Source organism: Trachinotus anak, unplaced genomic scaffold (genome assembly GCF_046630095.1).
Source record: "Trachinotus anak isolate AG129_WGS33_773 ecotype Australia unplaced genomic scaffold, CSIRO_AGI_Tana_v1 ptg000021l, whole genome shotgun sequence".
Classification (NCBI taxonomy): Eukaryota; Metazoa; Chordata; class Actinopteri; order Carangiformes; family Carangidae; genus Trachinotus; species Trachinotus anak.
Genome location: NW_027273872.1, coordinates 17,416,118 through 17,433,446, shown reverse-complemented (window position 1 = coordinate 17,433,446; position 17,329 = coordinate 17,416,118). Strand labels below are relative to the sequence as shown.

General features: G+C 41.7%; 1 protein-coding gene across 2 annotated transcripts in view; it reads right to left on the bottom strand.

Annotated features, from left to right (window-relative positions):
- Positions 1–17,329, bottom strand: part of atrx (ATRX chromatin remodeler) — a 31,602-nt gene that overhangs the window by 13,409 nt on the left and 864 nt on the right. For both annotated transcript variants that reach the window (XM_071457142.1, XM_071457143.1), the window contains exons 2-29: positions 16,347–16,408; positions 16,136–16,185; positions 15,893–16,014; positions 15,713–15,793; positions 15,431–15,540; positions 15,239–15,306; positions 12,755–14,739; positions 12,403–12,493; positions 11,642–11,796; positions 11,381–11,551; positions 11,143–11,257; positions 10,936–11,035; positions 10,475–10,651; positions 8,761–8,902; positions 8,518–8,627; positions 7,930–8,076; positions 7,586–7,763; positions 6,501–6,638; positions 6,177–6,352; positions 5,961–6,078; positions 4,743–4,873; positions 4,378–4,472; positions 4,112–4,251; positions 3,259–3,412; positions 3,021–3,121; positions 2,048–2,156; positions 1,741–1,918; positions 1,114–1,305 (exon numbers count right to left, since the gene is read on the bottom strand). In XM_071457142.1, the coding sequence (XP_071313243.1) occupies positions 1,114–1,305; positions 1,741–1,918; positions 2,048–2,156; positions 3,021–3,121; positions 3,259–3,412; positions 4,112–4,251; positions 4,378–4,472; positions 4,743–4,873; positions 5,961–6,078; positions 6,177–6,352; positions 6,501–6,638; positions 7,586–7,763; positions 7,930–8,076; positions 8,518–8,627; positions 8,761–8,902; positions 10,475–10,651; positions 10,936–11,035; positions 11,143–11,257; positions 11,381–11,551; positions 11,642–11,796; positions 12,403–12,493; positions 12,755–14,739; positions 15,239–15,306; positions 15,431–15,540; positions 15,713–15,793; positions 15,893–16,014; positions 16,136–16,185; positions 16,347–16,403 (5,391 nt within the window). In that variant the 5' untranslated portion in view covers positions 16,404–16,408. The remainder of the gene's footprint in view (positions 1–1,113; positions 1,306–1,740; positions 1,919–2,047; positions 2,157–3,020; positions 3,122–3,258; positions 3,413–4,111; positions 4,252–4,377; positions 4,473–4,742; positions 4,874–5,960; positions 6,079–6,176; positions 6,353–6,500; positions 6,639–7,585; positions 7,764–7,929; positions 8,077–8,517; positions 8,628–8,760; positions 8,903–10,474; positions 10,652–10,935; positions 11,036–11,142; positions 11,258–11,380; positions 11,552–11,641; positions 11,797–12,402; positions 12,494–12,754; positions 14,740–15,238; positions 15,307–15,430; positions 15,541–15,712; positions 15,794–15,892; positions 16,015–16,135; positions 16,186–16,346; positions 16,409–17,329) is intronic.

Below are 17,329 nucleotides of genomic sequence, written 5' to 3'. Positions count from 1 at the left end.
AAATGTCACTGGGCTCATTAAAGATCATACACATCTAACAGGCCGCGGCTCAATGAACACATCTTTCCTCTTCAAATCTCCAACTGTGCACTGCTGTGCTCTGAGTCGGCTTCTCCTGCTTAAGAGGAATATAGAAGGTGCGAGCAATGATATCAGCTGGTGGCTGAGTGGATTCACGCAGAGCTCTTACCTGTTAATGCTCATGAAGGAAATAGCGATAAAGATCTTTTGACAGTGTAAGTGGAAAACAGATTTTCCATCAAGGTGCACTGAAAGGCCTCTCAACTGTCCAGTGAAAGAGCAACCGGGTTGGATATACAGTGTTTTTTAGCCATTCTGTTTACATATGTCTGCAGTGTAACCGAGGTCAAACCAAAACAAAGAGGTAAAACCACTTAAGATGATGTGGCTAAACCCCAAGACTGCAAAAAGGAAAGGAGCAGGAAAGGATGGGAGTAATTCAAAGATCACCAGAGAAGCAAAAGGAATGAATGAAAACAGAAAAAAAAGAGGAGTGCAGGTTTATAGCGTGGCAGCGGCAATGTTGCAATAAGAAGACTATTTAGTAAATAGCAGTAAACAGACAAATCTGTGCAGCTGTGCAGGGTTGGATGGCCCATGTAAGGGATGTGTGTTCTTATTAAACCCCAGGGGGTCCAAATAGTGACACAGCACCTGCATTAAGGATAGAAGATTTGAGTGCAGGATTATGAAAGGAAACAAGAAGAAACAGAAAGGCCAAGCAGGATACAAGCTGGCATTGGGTCTAAATAACAGTTTATCACTGAAGTGCTAAACTTCAAAAGAAAGAACACACTACTTGGTGCAAGTTTGGAAAAACAGGCTTGGCATTTAAAATGGCATTCTGTGCCATGTTTGTTGAAGGATAAAAGACTATTTTACTACTGTTAATAGGTTTCAGCTTGCTTTTTTGCATTTCCTTTGGGGATTAGTCTAAAGAAAACCCATGAAATCTCAGTCAGTGGTTCGTCAAAAACCAATTACACGTCTGATTTATCCTAGATTTAATTCCTAAAAATATGCCTAATCCAGTATCAAAACATATTTTTGACAGTATGAATACATAAATAGCATACACATATGCATGTTCACCTTAGGAAGCATGGGTGTGGCTTTCTTGCTTTTCTTCTCTGAGGGATCGTCCAGCAAGTCCGGCTCAAAGGTATAGAGCTCGGCCAGCTCGTTCATTGTAAAGTGCCTCTCAATCTGCTGCTGGTCCACCACCCGGTATGACAAAGACTGTTTGGTTACCTGCCGCTCATAAATCTTCTCCTCCATTGTACCCTGAAAGCAGCGAAAGGAATGATCAAAAAGCCAAGAAAGGTTTATTTACTAAGCAGTAAGTGTCCTTGGTATACACACATTGAGATTCAATACAAATGCACCACTAAGTCTTTCAGAGATTCCAAATTGTAATTTTGTTACAGTTTAATTGGTCACCAATCCAAACTCTCTATCATAACATAACATTAGTGTGATTTTTGTTTGTTTCCTCACATCTTGGCTGATAGCATATGAGATATGTCAAATACTACTGTTTCTAGAATATCAGCATTCTTAAATACACAATGTGTCCAAAACATAAACTTTAATTCTCAAGCAAAAGAAATGGAGTTTGGCTGATCACAGATGATGTGTTTTCAATGTCTATCTGTGATGACTGGCAGACTATCAAACAGCGCATCCGTAGATATTAACAGAACAGCCGGTCGAACTCACCTGGGCAAGGAACCTATAGACGTAGACGGTCTTGAACTGGCCAAAGCGGTACACTCTGAAGATACTCTGGATGTCGTAGGAGGGGTTCCAGGACGCATCGAAGATGATGACCCTATTGGCTGCCACCAAGTTGATGCCAAGGGAGCCAGCTCGAGTTGAGATGAGAAACAAACGACCTCTGGAAAAGTTCAAACGGAGAGTTTGTTAAGTTGTTAAGCATTTTGCTTTAAGATACAATTTAAGTTTCAAATGTCTGGGATGTTTGATCTTATTGTTCTGTGCTGTTTAATATCATAAGACACATTACCTCGTGTTACTGGTGTCATTAAACTCTTCAGCCCACTTCTTTCTGGTCGTGGCGTTAGTGGAGCCATCCAAGCGATAGTAGTCAATGTTCCTGAACCACTTGCCTTCACCTTCACAGAAACATTAGTTACGAAATCCACTTTGACAGTATAACATCACCATCTATGCTCTATAAAGCCTTCAAAAACACGTAAAACTATCAACCAGGCCTTTTCCTTGTCCAAATATACCAATACCACACCATAAATACCCAAACCAAATGGACTTGGTTTAGGTATTAACAGACAGCAGATAGATGGCTGTGTTGGTAAGAGGCCAGCCGTGTTTAGCCTTCAAGATGGCCGACCCCCCTACCAGCCTTCATAACCAACATTTCAGTATGTTTCCAATTACAGCACTGTGATCTTTTCATTACAAATTACAAACCCTTGAGCAAACATTTTTTGTGGAATAAAAAGTCAAGGTCTAATCATTTTCAAAATGAAAGTAAAAACAGCTGCTGAAGTTTAATTAGGAACATGACCTTACACCAGTGGCGGTGTGTATGTGTGTGTCTGTGTGTGTTTAAGGATAATAAGCAAACCAGCGATTACAAGAATACATGTTGCATGTGGGCTGTCTTACGAGTGCGAAACATGCATCTCCGTATGAAAATACTTCAGCCTTCTCCAAAGCCATGTTAACTTGACAGACTGCAGCGTAAAAACCACAAAAATGAACCTCGGGACAGACAACTGGGCTCCTTGAGCTGCATAAGTCAACAGCTGGCTTAAAACATTAAACATTGCTTGGTGATTTTAGCACATCATGAAACCAAGCGCAGCCTTTCAAATCATAACAGGCAGAGGGAAGCTGATCATAAGCAAATGTAGGATCATTCAGCAAAGTAAGGTAACAGTAACAGACATGTCAGCAGAGTACAGTGAAAACTTCTTGAATAAAACAAGCCGTGTCAGACGGCACTAAAAAGGTACCTTTGTATGGAGAGGTTTTTTCCTCGTCTTTAGCTCTGCAAGCCAGCTCAAGGAAATCCTCAATTAGGTCCAGAGAGATGAGAGACTGACTGAACACCAACCTGAGGACACAAGGAGATAAGTTACATCAGTATCACCTTACTACAGCTATGTGTCACTCTGTGATTAACCCAAACACTTCAGTCACACTGAAAACAGAAGAGTGTGCAACAGAAAAAAAGACTACAGACAGACTTACACTTTGTCGTCCACTTCCTCTGCCATGCGCAGGATCTCAAAGAGGACCACCATCTTTCCAGAGTGCTCCAGGATCTCAGCGTCAGCCTCAGTGACAAACTCCTTGTGCCAGTCAGCGGAGGGACTCCCGGGTGCTGAGCCAGAGGGCCGAGCCGCTTTTGATGCATAAAATGACAGATGAAACGTCAGTGAAGTCTCAGAACGAGCTGTAACAAAGTCAACTGGTTTCATCAATACTGAGCTTCACTATGTTTTTCCTACTGAACTCCAGCTGCAGTGTGTGCAGATGTTCGTTACCAAAGCAACAATGTCATTAAATATTTATTCCGTTTTCCATATGTTTATGTGCTCAATCAAGTTCCTGATGCTTGTTACCTTATTGTGTTTACTTTTGGGCCAGTCGATTCATGCATTTGAGTATGACATCAGCTTTCTACTTTTTCCTAACATTATAAATGTAATAGTACGATGACATTTGTAATATGGTGACCTGTAAAGTGTTGCAAAGCCAGATAAACAGGATTTACCTTGGGTTAGGGGTATAATTAATACTTTTCAGCTCACTGGGTCACCTTTTACCAGTCAGAAAAATAAACCTAAATACAGTTCAAAATTTAAAACATTATGCTGCTTATTGTTGTACTCTAAAACTAGGCCTTGAAGTCCAAAATATGTCCCGAATTTCTGGTGGAATTTTTCAGGAAATTAAGGAACTTGTATGTTGAACTTGTATTATTCAAGCTGGCTTCTACGAGGCTACATTCCCTGATACATAGAAAAAAGTGGTGAATGGCATCACATGTCGCATATATACAACTCTGGGCCTTAATGTGTAGTAAATACACCAGACTCACGTTCTTCAACAATCTCTGGTCTGTTTCTGCCCTCTCCATTTCTGCCCCGAGAGCTGGTGTTCCACTCTTTGATGACCTCCACATCATCACTGTCCGAGTCATCAGATCCCTTCTTTTTTCCCTTCCCTTGCTTCTTTTTCCTATTAAAGAGGAACAGTGGAAGAGACGGGGTCAGCAAGAGTAACAGACAAAATAAAGACGGGCAGTTAAATGAGGTCATCTCTGCTTAAATGTACAAAGAAAAAAGGAAGTGAATCTGATTTTACTTTTTCGTCTTCTCATCCTCCGAGGTCAGGCTCATTGAGGATTCCTCTGTTTCTGAGGCGATGAACTCGTCCATGCTGTCCTCGTCAAAGAAACCCTGCAAGAGAGTGCACTTGTGTGAGGCTCCGCTGCGTGGTGATATAGGTCAGGCAAACACTGAGAGCTGGATCATGGATAGCAGAAATGATGCATAAGGGAAAAATTCTGCCGCAGTGGCAATATGTGTGTTGTTCTCCCCTGGTGCATGACCTGTCAGCACTGTGTTTCTATTGTTTCCCCGCAGTGTGTGTGTGTGATTTGTGCTAATGTATTCCCAGTTTTTGAGTTAGTATTTAGTGTGGTTTAGTCTCGTCTTCCACAGCCCTACCCTGTTTTCTTTACTGATGTAGTCCAGCTGAAGGCACCAGGGATGGGTCCAGATTCTGCTGAGCATCTGGAAATCCTGGAAGAGTTTGGTCCCCGCACGGCCCCGGCCCCCCTCCATAGCGTTCCCCACACCTGCACACAAGGGAAAGAGTGTGAGGAGGAAGATGGATGTGTGTTTGCATTATGTACTTGACAGCGTGCCCTTAATCTCTTCATACATACTGACGAGAGTGGAAAACGTAGTGCAACAAACTCTCTCCCCCTAACCACCTGACTATGAACAAATTGGAGTAAAGGGGCAGCTGCTGAAATGATAATATTGTACCTGCTCTGCAAGTTGAGCTGCACTGACCCTGGGAGGTCGGAAGTTATGGTGGCTTTAACATAGGCAGCGGCAAAAGGAGGGAACATTTGTGGCTATTCCTTCCTTGCGGACTGACTGGTGGTCTCGGGTCCAAACACACCACTGTGGAGATCCAGAGCCACAGTCACAACATCAGCACTGTGCCCTGTGGACAACCCAGCCTAATGAGCCACAGCACATACCACCAACGCGCCCCCCCGCACTCCTCCTCTTACATACCAGCTCTCCTGTTCTTTGTTTTCGCTTTTGGTGTAAAACCTCTGGCCCCTCCTGCCTCAAAATTTCTTTCCCTTTCCTTTATGCCCCCATTCCCCCCCTTTTACCCCCCACCCTCTGTTCCCTCTCTCCCAGAGCTCTTCATTAGGGAGACGTGGGAAACTGGGCTTAAACCCTGCCTGCAGCACTCTGCCAGCTGCCACTCTTTCACTCACACACACACAGACACACACACACAGACACGTCGTGGGCCACATTCAGAGAGAAAAGTCCACTAAACGACTTAACAATACTGCATGAAAAAGCGAGGGACCAGAAAGGCTTTCCATTTATCTAAAAACCTTGTCTGACACTCAGTCCAGAGAGCAATTTTAACAGAAACAAGACTCCTGCAGTAGGATTTAGACTCGTCCTAGCCTACGTATGTTTTCCAGTGGAATTTTCAATTGAATTTTGTTTTAGTCTAAGACTAGGCTAAAGCCCTGTCTGGGCAATCAGTCCTGATACTGTAGCCCAGCTAGCAGCCTCTAGAGGCTCTGCTGCTCCTACCAGCCAAAAAGATCAGAATAGTTTGGACCAAGCAATCAAATGGCTCTGCCTTTCTCAAAACCCTGAGCTTCATTAGAGCATGGTTCTCACCTGTGAAGTGCTCCAGATAGTATCTGTAGAGTTTACACTGGATTGGAGTCACTCTAATTGACAACACATATTCATGTTTTGGAGGCAGGAACTTGGTGAGCGCCGTGTAATCCTTCCTCTGTGGGAAGAAGAAATAAATGAGTAGCTTTAAGAGACAAAGAGAACAGAAAATAGAACCTGAGTCAATAGTTTGTTTGTTTTTTTTTTTTTTTTTACCTGGACACAGCCGGCAAGCATCTCGTAGAGGATGTGAGCCCTCTTCTTCATGATTCGGACATCATGTAGTGTGGAGTCGGCACACTGACCGTTCTGGATGGGGTTAATGAAGCGGTTCCTGAACTCCTTAATTGACCCAAGTAGGTTTTCCTTGATAAAGTTCACCATGCAGTGGTCTGGTAAAGAGACAAAGATTAGAAGTTTTAGTCACATCTACAACCCAATAAAATCTTGGTATAAAACCATCTAAATGAAACCTGACTATCTGTTTTTTTTTTTTTTTGTTTTTTTTTTAAAATAAGGACTGCAGCCAGACAGTCTCACATTCAACGAGGTTGTTTTGCAGAGGCGTTCCAGTCAACACAACCCTCCTCCTCGTCCTGATGTTGTTCATCGCTCTGGACACCGCAGAGGCCTCATTCTTCAGGATGTGGCCTTCATCACAAATCACCATGTCTGGACCTGATGTAAGTGAATGAGAAAAAAGAAAAGCTTAAAAACAAGAGGGAAAACAGCTGGAAACACATTTGAAAAAAAGATTAGTCATCAGATATTCATTAGGCTAGCTTATACAGCCACAATGGTATGAGTTAGTAACTCATGTTAACAACAGAAAGATGACTTTTGAGATGTTTTATGGACTTCTTCAGTTATGATTATATTGTATTTTAGGCCAATATCTGATAACACTGCAAGGTCTCACTCCTGAACGGACACCCATTCACAAAGAACAGTCATTAGCACTGGCAATGCACATGCAAACTAATACCACATATGGTGACATTACATTGTACATTAATCTACAGTGGGTGTCAGCTGTGAATTTGCAGTAATATGCTTTTGAAATCAGACCCATCATGATACTTTTGAGTTTCGCTCAATAAATAAACACACTTGAAAAACTTTAACACCTCCATCACGGCTGTCCTTCACCTTTACTTGCAACATGCTGTATGAATGGGAATGGTTATGTAGCATATTTCTATGTATTACAATGCTTGGCACATTCTCCCATTCATATACATACATCACACCCATACACACTCATACACTGATGGCACCGCCACCTTCAGTATCTTGCGCAAGGACACTTTGAGTGTCGAAACTACTTCCAGTTATCGAACCATCGACCTTCTCATTAGTGGATGACCTACTCAACCACCTACCTCCGCCCACAAGTGAACCACAAGCAAGCAAACTATAACGAACGTCATCTTGGAGTGACTTAAAGTTGCATTAATTCACACCAGACTGAGGCCACTCTGCCACAAAACATATTTTTGATACAACAAAAGGTGAATGAGGCTCAAATCAGAATTGACTATATCAGATTTTTTTTTTCTTTTCTCAATCTCATTAGAGCTCATATATACTTTGACAATCAGTTCTGACACATAGCAGCCCCATACCTGGATCAACCAGTGTCTTCTGAAAGGTCTCTTTGAGCTTCTTGCTCTTGATGTTCCTGCCCTGCGTCAGGTTTCGGTACATCTCATAGCCGATGATCATAACGCCGCCCATCTCTTGCCATCGCTGGAGGGCATATGCTCGCTCTTGTGGCCTCTTTACTGTAGCCAGCTCAGTCACCTGTTAAACACAGCAAATATCAATATGCTGTGCAGACATCTTTGAAAAGATAAAGAAGACGTGAGTCAGGGGTGTGATGAAGAACAAACATGCACACACAAATAAAGCAAAACAAAACAAAAACCACAAATGGGAACAACTTGAAATTTTGCAAAAGCAACTCTACCTCTAAACTCTCGTCATCCTTCATTCCTGCTTGCCACTTCTCAAACTCGTTGAGCCAATTAAGGACAGTGTTCAGGGGACAAACCACCAGTGCTGTAGTGAAGTCAAGCTTGTCACAAAGCAGCAAAGTATGAAGGAGTGTCACCACCTACAGGGCAAAAGGAGAACTACAGTTAAACATCATGTGGCACCACACAGTCTTGCAGATACCCATCACACTCATCAGGGGTTTGACAGGCTCCACCTGAAAGTTCTCATATTTGTGACAGACAATACAGCAGGTTTGGGACACCTAAGAATTTTGCTCTAGACTAACAGTGAAGGAAAGTAAAACCAGTCAACATGAGGTGAGTAACTAATAATAAGAGTTAATCCAAAGCATACCAGCGACTAAAAGCAATCATTTTGTTTGATTGTCAATTCAAAATGACAAAACCATGTATCTAGATACATGTTAAACTGTCTGAGAGCGACAGACATGCATCACCAAAGTGAGGGCATCATGTGCATCTTAAGTTTCCTTCTTTGTTTCGTGCTGTGCAGCTTTAGTGTTATTTTCACCCACAGGAGCATGCTCTCTCCTCCTCACCTGCAGAGTTTTTCCCAGGCCCATACAGTGAGCCAGGATACAGCCGGAGCCAGAAGACTTCTCAATCTTCTTCACAGATTCACAGCAGCAGTCCCACATGAACTGCACCCCTGAAGCAAAACACAAATACAGATGAGCCACGACTGGTCCAGAGCCTCTCACTGTGACACATACAGGCTTGTCTTGGCTAATATCACTGTACAGCTCAAACGTTTCTAAGGACTAAATTCACTTTGTCCTTACCATCAACCTGGTGAGGTTTGAGCTTCGTGACAAGGTTCCTGTGCACCTGCACCAGCGGCTCCTTGGTCTCTTCGTCCTCATCTAGCACCAGCTTAGTGGTGATGGGACATGTCACCTGGGAAGACTCCTCCACCACAATCACCTGAAGAAGGAGCAGAGGCACGGAGAAGGGAATCGCGGGAAAGATGTAACATTTGTTTTGAAAGTAAGGTCAGTCAACTATTGCCTAACAGAAAAATTGATTTTTACAAATTTTAGTAAGATGCCCATTTTTCTTCATGTCAATTTTTCACTATAGTTTAATTATTTTTATTTTTTTTTTTTAAGTTATTTTTTTTGGCCTTTTTAATGCCCTTATTGGATAGGTCAGTGAGAGAGTGACAGGAAAGTCAGGGAAAGAGAGGGGATGACATGCAGCAAGGGGCCACGGGTCGGATTCGAACCCAGGGCCGCTGCCTTAATGGTATGCACTCTACCAGGTGAGCCACCGAGGTGCACCAACTATAGTTCAATTAGCCAACATTTCTGTTTTTGACATTAATTTGCTTTATTCTTCTTGGTCTTTGGCTAAAGCAAATACAATTCTAAATAAATGGACAGGATTTGTAACTACTTAACCTTTTGGTGATACTGAAACCAGGGGTGCACTCAGGTTTGTCGTATGCTATCATGCTCATCTGTCTGTCCAGATACATTTATATCTGGATTTAAGGTGAAGAAAGCCAAATGAGACCAATTGCTGCCGTGTTATTTTATGAAATCAGTCCAAATACATTATGCAATTTATTCTCCCTACTGGCAAACACATGAAATTGTGCACAGTGAGCAAAGTTACCAACATGCTCCCCTTCTAAAAAATGAAATATTTCAGTAAACATAACACTTTATTATGTTGTTATTTTATAATCTCACAAGCTCATCCAGAGCTGCCAAGCACATACTGACTATGATTCAGACAAAGGACTCTAATCACAGAGACTCATTCCACTCCTGCTGTTTTTCACACTTTGATGAGTAGATTCTGGACTCTAAATTACTTAGAGCAAAGCCTAGAGTAGAGTTGATTCTGCAGCTGTTTGATCTGACAGACTGTGTGCAATCAGCAGTGTGTTGGTCTGTTGTCAGTCTCCCTCAGTCATATGCAACATATGCTAGGACTGCAGCTAGTGACTATTTTCATTGTTGATTATTTGTCCAGCTATTTTTTCAATAAATCATTTTGTGTATAAAGTAGCGGGGGGAACAAAACAATATTCTCAAAATATTCTTTGAATTACATCTTCAAATTCCTTGGTTTTTTTTTTTTTTGCAAACAACAGTCCAAATTGCAAAAATATTTAGTTTACTATCACATAAGACAAAGCAGCAAATCCTTCCATCTGAGAAACTGGATCCATCGATCAATATTTCTGCATGAAAAAAGGCTTTTCATACGATTAATTTTTTTATCTTAATAGCTGTAGATTAAAGTTCAGTCAATAGACTAATCGTTGCAGCTCTAATGTACATGATACAGTTCTACGCATTACCCCTTCTACGAACTAATTTCCTGGGGGAAATTCCCAAAATTGTATCGCAGGACTGAAAGAGATCTTCAACATTTTTACCTTGCATGCAGTTCTGTCAGATCACTAGACGCTAGTGGATTTAACAGCTCAGAGCTTTGAACCTACAGTCTGTGCTCCAAATTAACAGCAGGACTTCTCATTTTTACCTCACGTAGTTTCTCCCTGAGTGCCTCTCTCTCAGCTATACGTTTCCTCCTCTCCTCCTCTTCTTTCAGAGCATCTCGTGTCTCTGTCCGCAGCTTGTCGTCCTTCAGGATTTTGCGGATCTTTTTACGTCCTTTGCGTCCTTCTCCATCTTGGTCCTCATCATCTTCCTCTCCACTCTGTGGAAATGAACATTAAATTCAGCCCTCTGATCTTCAGCCCTTAGGAAGAAAAACTCACTTCCTATGATCAGTAGCAAGCCAAGCCTATGATTAATTTGTGCCCTCAATAAGCCTCACAACACACTCCAGGGGTAAGTTCAAATAACATTTTATGTGTCATGCATGACTTGACTAGTAAATGCTATTTGGGTCCATCCCCTCCACTGGCAAATCCTGTCATGAAAAAAAGGAAACTTTTGGACAGCTCAAGACTGCTTCCAAGTGTACTGCATTTTAAACACCTTCTCATTGCTGGAAGAGGAATCCTGAACTTTGATCCTGCGTCGCTTCTTCTTCTGCTTGTAACTTCTCTGTTTCTCCTCATCCTTCTTCTTCGAAGCTCTAGAAACAAAGCAGAATCTGTCTAAGCTGGAGCAGGAGGTCACCCTCGATCGAGTGGCGATGAAATAAATTACCACAACTGATTGGATGGAGTTCTCTCTACTCACCTTGTCTTTCGACGCTTCCCCTCGTTATCTGATTCACTGACCTCCTCGCTTATCCCCGACTCTGCGCTTGACTCTGACTTCTCAAAGTCTGAGTCTGCAGAGTCATCGCTGTCCACTAACAGACAAATAACAGACAAGCAAACAAAAGTCATTTGCCAGTCTCACAGAGCTCAGAATACTTGCACCCATATATAGTTAGACATGACACATGGCAAATTTTTACAAATTCTGAATTAACCTTTCCGCCCTGACTTCCTCTTGCCCCCCTTGCTCTTCTTCTCTTTACTGGAAGCTTTCTCCTCTCCTGATTCACCCTCACTCAGTGAGAGTTTATGACGAAGCAGTTTGTGGCGTCGGCCGCGCTTCTTCACTTCAACATCAGAACCTGAATCTTCTGAATCCTCGTCATCTTCAAGGAGAGAGACAAATCATTTGAGACGATACGCAATAAAGAGTGTTACTTGAAAAGACCTGGATATATTTAGTAAATGTTTGCTACCTTGCTGCTCTTCTTCTTCTTCATCGTCATCCTCCTCTTTTTTAACTTTATCGGAGGACTTTTTGTCCTTATCTGCTCCTTCATTATCAGAGGAGCTCTCTGCTCCAGAAGAATAGTTGGATTTTATTTGGGCGAGAAGCATTTTCTTTGCAATCCTTCAGAGGAACAGAAATAACACAGACACAGATCCAACATGAGAGGGATTCACATTAGTCACAAAATAAAAAGCTGCTAAGCTGCCTGTACAAAATTTGTTTAATGCTGGGGCGGGGGAAGTGATCGGTGGAAACACTTTAAATTCCAGACTAGACATCCACATTTTAAATAATTCCTTTCATGAAGTTCTTCCAAGTAACTCAACTACAGACACAAAGATAGCGCTTTGCTATCTCTACACAGCAATTTTCCACTGTGATTTTACAGTAACAGGATATTAATTACTCTTTAGAGCTTGTGAATGGATAACTGATGGAAACACAGGTAGCCTATAGAAATATGATGATACTGTAATATTCCTGTGGGAATCGGTCAAAAATGCAAATGCACTGGGAGAAAGTATTGTCAGCAGAGCCCAGTTAATATATTTGGTTAAAAACCTCTACCTGTGACAAATCAAATCCTTAAACTTTCTGTAAAAACCAGCACACAGTAGAAGAGATGTTCCCTTGTTGACCATAAATGATAAAGATGAATAACTTGACCAACTGTCTTTATCCCTAGTGGAGAGGGTCTTTGCAATTTGTTGTTATTCAAACATGTACCTGTTTTCAGGATCATCATCATCATCATCATCATCATCATCATCTTCTTCATTAACCCGAGAGACTTCTTCTTTGTCATCCACTTCATCTCCTGTGCAACAAAGTAACACACATATTACTGGAGGAGCACACAGGCCATTAAAGGAACTGTTCAACATTTTATGCTAAGCTAAGCTAACCAGCTGCTGGTATCAATCTTCTCATCCAACTCTCAGCAAGAAAACAAATAAGCAAATGTCGACCTTTTCCTATATCATATGAAATTAAAAGTCAGGTTTGCTGAGCTGTGTGATAGTTAACCTGATGCTGAGCTGAGCTCCACTAAACACGCTGCTCTTCTCGACCAAATTACCTGAGGACTGATGGAAAACTCCACTTCCTCCCACCACGTTATCCTCCACAATGGGCTTGATCTTTTGCTTGTCGCTGTCATCGCTGGAGCCGCCTTCAGCCTCTTCATCCTCACTGGAGGATGACGACTGCAGCTTGGAGGCTGCTTTGGGGCTCCTTCCCTTACGCTTCTTTTCATAAGACCTTTTCCGCTCGGCCGCCTTCCTCTCAGGTGAGTTTTTGTCTTCCTCTTTTGCTTCACCTTGTTTCTTCACCCGGCTAGATCTCCTCTTCGCTGTACTCCCTTTACTCTTCATCTCCTTCTCTTGTTCAGAGTCAGAGTTGGAGGAGTCTGAACCATTTTGTTTCTTCTTCTTGAAAGTCTTTTTACTTTTTTTCTCTACGTCTGAATCAGAGCTTTCAGACTTCCTTTTACGTTTGGATGCTTTGTCTGCATCCTGTGTGGACGTGTTGTTTAATTTGAATAAACACTTTTTAGCACTCGTGCTTCCCTGCTCTTCATCGGTGCTGTGGCCCTCTGCAGCTTTTTCTAGCAGTATGTGAGGAACTTCGTCTGAGTCAGAGTCCAGTGTCTTTTTCACTGAAGGCTTGGTCTGCTTCCTATCCTCTTTTTTGGCGTTACTGGATTTCTTGGTGGATTTGGCCTTGCCCTTACTATCTTCCTCTGACTCTGACTCAGAGGACTCTTCCTTGCCCTTATTCTCAGCCTGCTTTCTCAAGGGGGTGGTTTTCACTCTACTAGAGCGACGGCTGGGTGGTGGGCTGTCTGCCCCATCTACTACATCAGCAGCAGCATCTTTCTCCTCCTCACTTTCTTCCTTACACTTTTTCTCCATCTCTTCATCATTTTCTCTGTTTTTGGACCTGGAGGACCTTGACCCACATGTTGTCACGACCGGCACAGGAGTCAGTTTGACTATGAGGTTCTTCACCTTGGGCTGTGGGCGCTGAGAGTCTGTTGAGTTTCCATTAGACTTTGCATCAGTGTCTGTGACTAAATCTGTGTCAGGCTGTGACAGCATGGTGGACTCCGCAAGACTTTCCACCATCTGAAAAAGCTCTTCAGGAACCGAAGGTGGAACAGACATGATGTCATGATCTAAAGACATTTCACCAGCTGATACTAGTCCATCGTCACAGACCTCAGTTTTAATTGTCTTTTTGGTTCCATCAATTTCTGTTTGGTTGTCTTTCATTTCAGTCTCATTTGAAACTTGATCATTGTCCACCTCCTGCTCCTTATGCTGCTGCTCCTCTTGCTCGTCCTGCTCCTGCTCCTCCTGCTCTTCAACTGCATCAGCCTCATCAACTGCATCCGCCACAGTATCCATGTGGTCGTTTTCTACAGGGGCTACAACACTAGTGGTCTTTCTTATATGTCCTTCGTTACCATTCTGCAACTCCATGCTTTTGAACTCAGGTTCCAAAGCCTCCTCCAAAGCACTGTGGGCTTTCTTCAAATCAGCAAGCACTGCCCTGAAGGCTTTCAAATGCCGACACCTGATAGATTTATCTTCCTGCTCCTCAGATTCCTGCTGTATGAACTGGATGAATGTATTGTTGAGACCAGTTGTAGTTTCAACAAGCTTTTTAGCTTTCTTTATGAGTTCTTTGGGTACCTGCAGTTTTCTGTAGGAAAATGTCATGGTCCCTGAGCCTTCTGTGTGTTCTTTTCCATTGACAACTGCTTTGTGCTCTTTGACTGCTTTGTTCTTGTGTCTCTTGCCCTCACGTTCCTCTGTTTTATCTGCTTTATCTGCTTTCCGCTGCTTGAGTTGGAAGTGTTCTTGTTTTTCCATGATACCTTGGCATTTGGAGACCAGATCCTGCAGGGGCTCCGACCTGCAGACATAGCAGTGCCACTTTGAGTTCTCATCAGTAATGACTGACAGCTCCTTCCTGCCCAGGTTGCGCAGAATGCACTTCTTGCAGAAGGCATTGTTGCAGTAGTCACAGCAGATGAGTTTGCCTCCTTCAGCACACCACCTGGGGAGGAAAAGTTTGACGGAGTTTTAGGGCATAAAATAAATAAGGTCTTTAAAATCCTTAAATAATTACGACCACTTATATTAAGGTTTCCCAAATTGTTGACACATGGATAAGGATTGAGCCAAAAGCTATAAAATCAAAAACATTCATTTCTAAGAAATAAGCAATGAATAAAAAGGTCAGAAATACTTTTCACTCATTTCATTAAATGTTAATCTCAACGGGATATTCAAAGCATTACCCACCTGTGTCATACACTTTAAATATACACACACACACACAAAAAAAAGCGCTTTTGTGTTTGTTCCATGTCATAAAAGAACCATCATGGTTAAATCAGTGTAATAAGTGTATTAATGTATTAAGTATGTATGTAATCTATAATGTATAAGCCTACCATGTTAGAATTCATATCTTATTACTGCTATTGTGCGTCTTCTTGTCACTATCGCAAATAAACCACAATGTTTTCTTGGTCTAGTGCAAAAGGTCGTACCTGCACTGCTCATCCATCCCATCAGAATCTCTGCTGATGTCATCGCTTGTGTAATACTTGTAGCATGACTAGAGGAACAGGAAATAATATGACCACAATACACCAAGAATGGAGAGACTGAAAAATGTCAGGGGGAATTTCACCGTAATGGTTATTAACGTGTGTAATGTGTTAAATGTTGGACTTTCCTACCTTGCAAATAAGTACTTTGAGAGCAGGATGCTCATACACAGAGTTGCGCTGAAACTGGTTTACTTGTTTTCCACAGGCAGTGCAGCTGACCTTCTTCTGCAGGGTATCATCTATTATACGGACAAAACAAATCAGGAACTATCACTTTCTACATTTCATTTTTTCTCACTAAATGATTTACTAGACCACAAAGTTCATTTACATTCACAATCTCACATTCTCACTTGCGAGCATCCATGTACCAAACACATGTATAGTTTACGACTAATGAAAATAACTGACCTGTATGTTTCTGTTTGAAATCCACTCGGAGCTTCATGGCGCCTTTATTTTCATTCCCAGCTGGCCTCATCACTAAAGTGCCTAAAGAAATAAAAAGCAAAAATGTCTCCCAAATTCAGCATCCTATTCAGCATCAACAATATCTTGATCATGACCAACATATACCTCCACAGTTCATACCTTTAGATGCACTGCCCGTGTTACTTTCTGAAGGATTGTCAGAGGTGGCACCTTCATTTTCACTATCATCTGAGGCGTCGGATTCATTCTGTCCAGTGTGCTTAGTTACAGTAGCGGACTTCCTAAAATGTGTTAGCACAAGGTTTTTCTATTATTTAAAGCTGTGTCTTTGAGAGGTGCTTTGAGAGTGTGCAACTGCAAACAAAAAAAAGAACTGCCGTATTTAAGAAAACTGCTCCTCACCTCTTATTGCGAGAAGAAGAGGGCTTCATATTTTCTGTTGAGCTACCAGGCTGATGAGGAGTCAAGATTTATTTTAATACCATGACAATTAAGAACAAATGTACAAATACAGTAGAATATGTGGCTTTTAGAGCTAGTTTGATTTTCTACCACTGTCAACACACAAAGGTAAAAGGACATTATTTGACTGCCAAAGATGTTGAATACTTACCTCCTCTGCTTTTTCTGCCATTTGGTCTAGGTTTGATTCAGAAGAAGCTAGACTCATATTACCTGGAGAGACATTTGAAGATTTGTTTGATTAATCTGGTAATTTAAGATGTTGTACCTTGGTTACAGAGATTGGATTCAGTAAAAATAACATTAGCAACAAGCATTTACTTTTACCATACAAGACCAAAAACAACCATGCTGTGTTTTTACTGCCCAGATACTAGTTAACGACAGATCCTACAATTCCACTGTGTCTGTATAATAATGAAGTGTTTATGTTTGTGTATTTCATTCATTTTAAAAGCAGCTTAACTTGTAAGATACATATTTAAAATGTTATTGCCCTGGTACAAAATAAAGGCTCAACTGTGATATTAAAAGGACAACATACAGTTACATACAGTTTAAAAACTCAGAAAAGTACTGGTTGAAATATAACACACCGTTAAATAAAACAAGAAAGCAAGCAGTAGGCAAAATGATAATATTCAAAGATGTTCAAATGTTTTAATCATCTATCCAGCAACACAGTAAAATCTTATATTAGCATCTGCTACATATACAAAACTGTCTTCACAGTTTTTTATGATCACACAGACTTGAGGTTATACATGACCATGAGGGACAGAATGGACATGTTTTTTTCGAGACAGTTGCCGGCAATGTCAAAGATAACAGACAATGTTGGGTTTTTTTTTTGGGAAAAACACCAACAAAGCTGGCTTTACAGAGAGCGGGATATCGTTGATAACTATTAAAATCACTACATTTGTGTTACTGTCGTGTCATCGAGCCTAAACAGTGCGTTACATACGTGGTTTAAGTGCATTTGTTTGCAGCACATCACTCCGAGAGAGGCACCGCTGTTTATTTTGCCGTTTTGCGTCATCATAATGTGCTGATTAGATCGCTATGAGCTGTGTTCAGCCCTCACTCAGTCCTGCCAGCAGCGACCAGGCCTCAATTAAATCATGTGCAAAA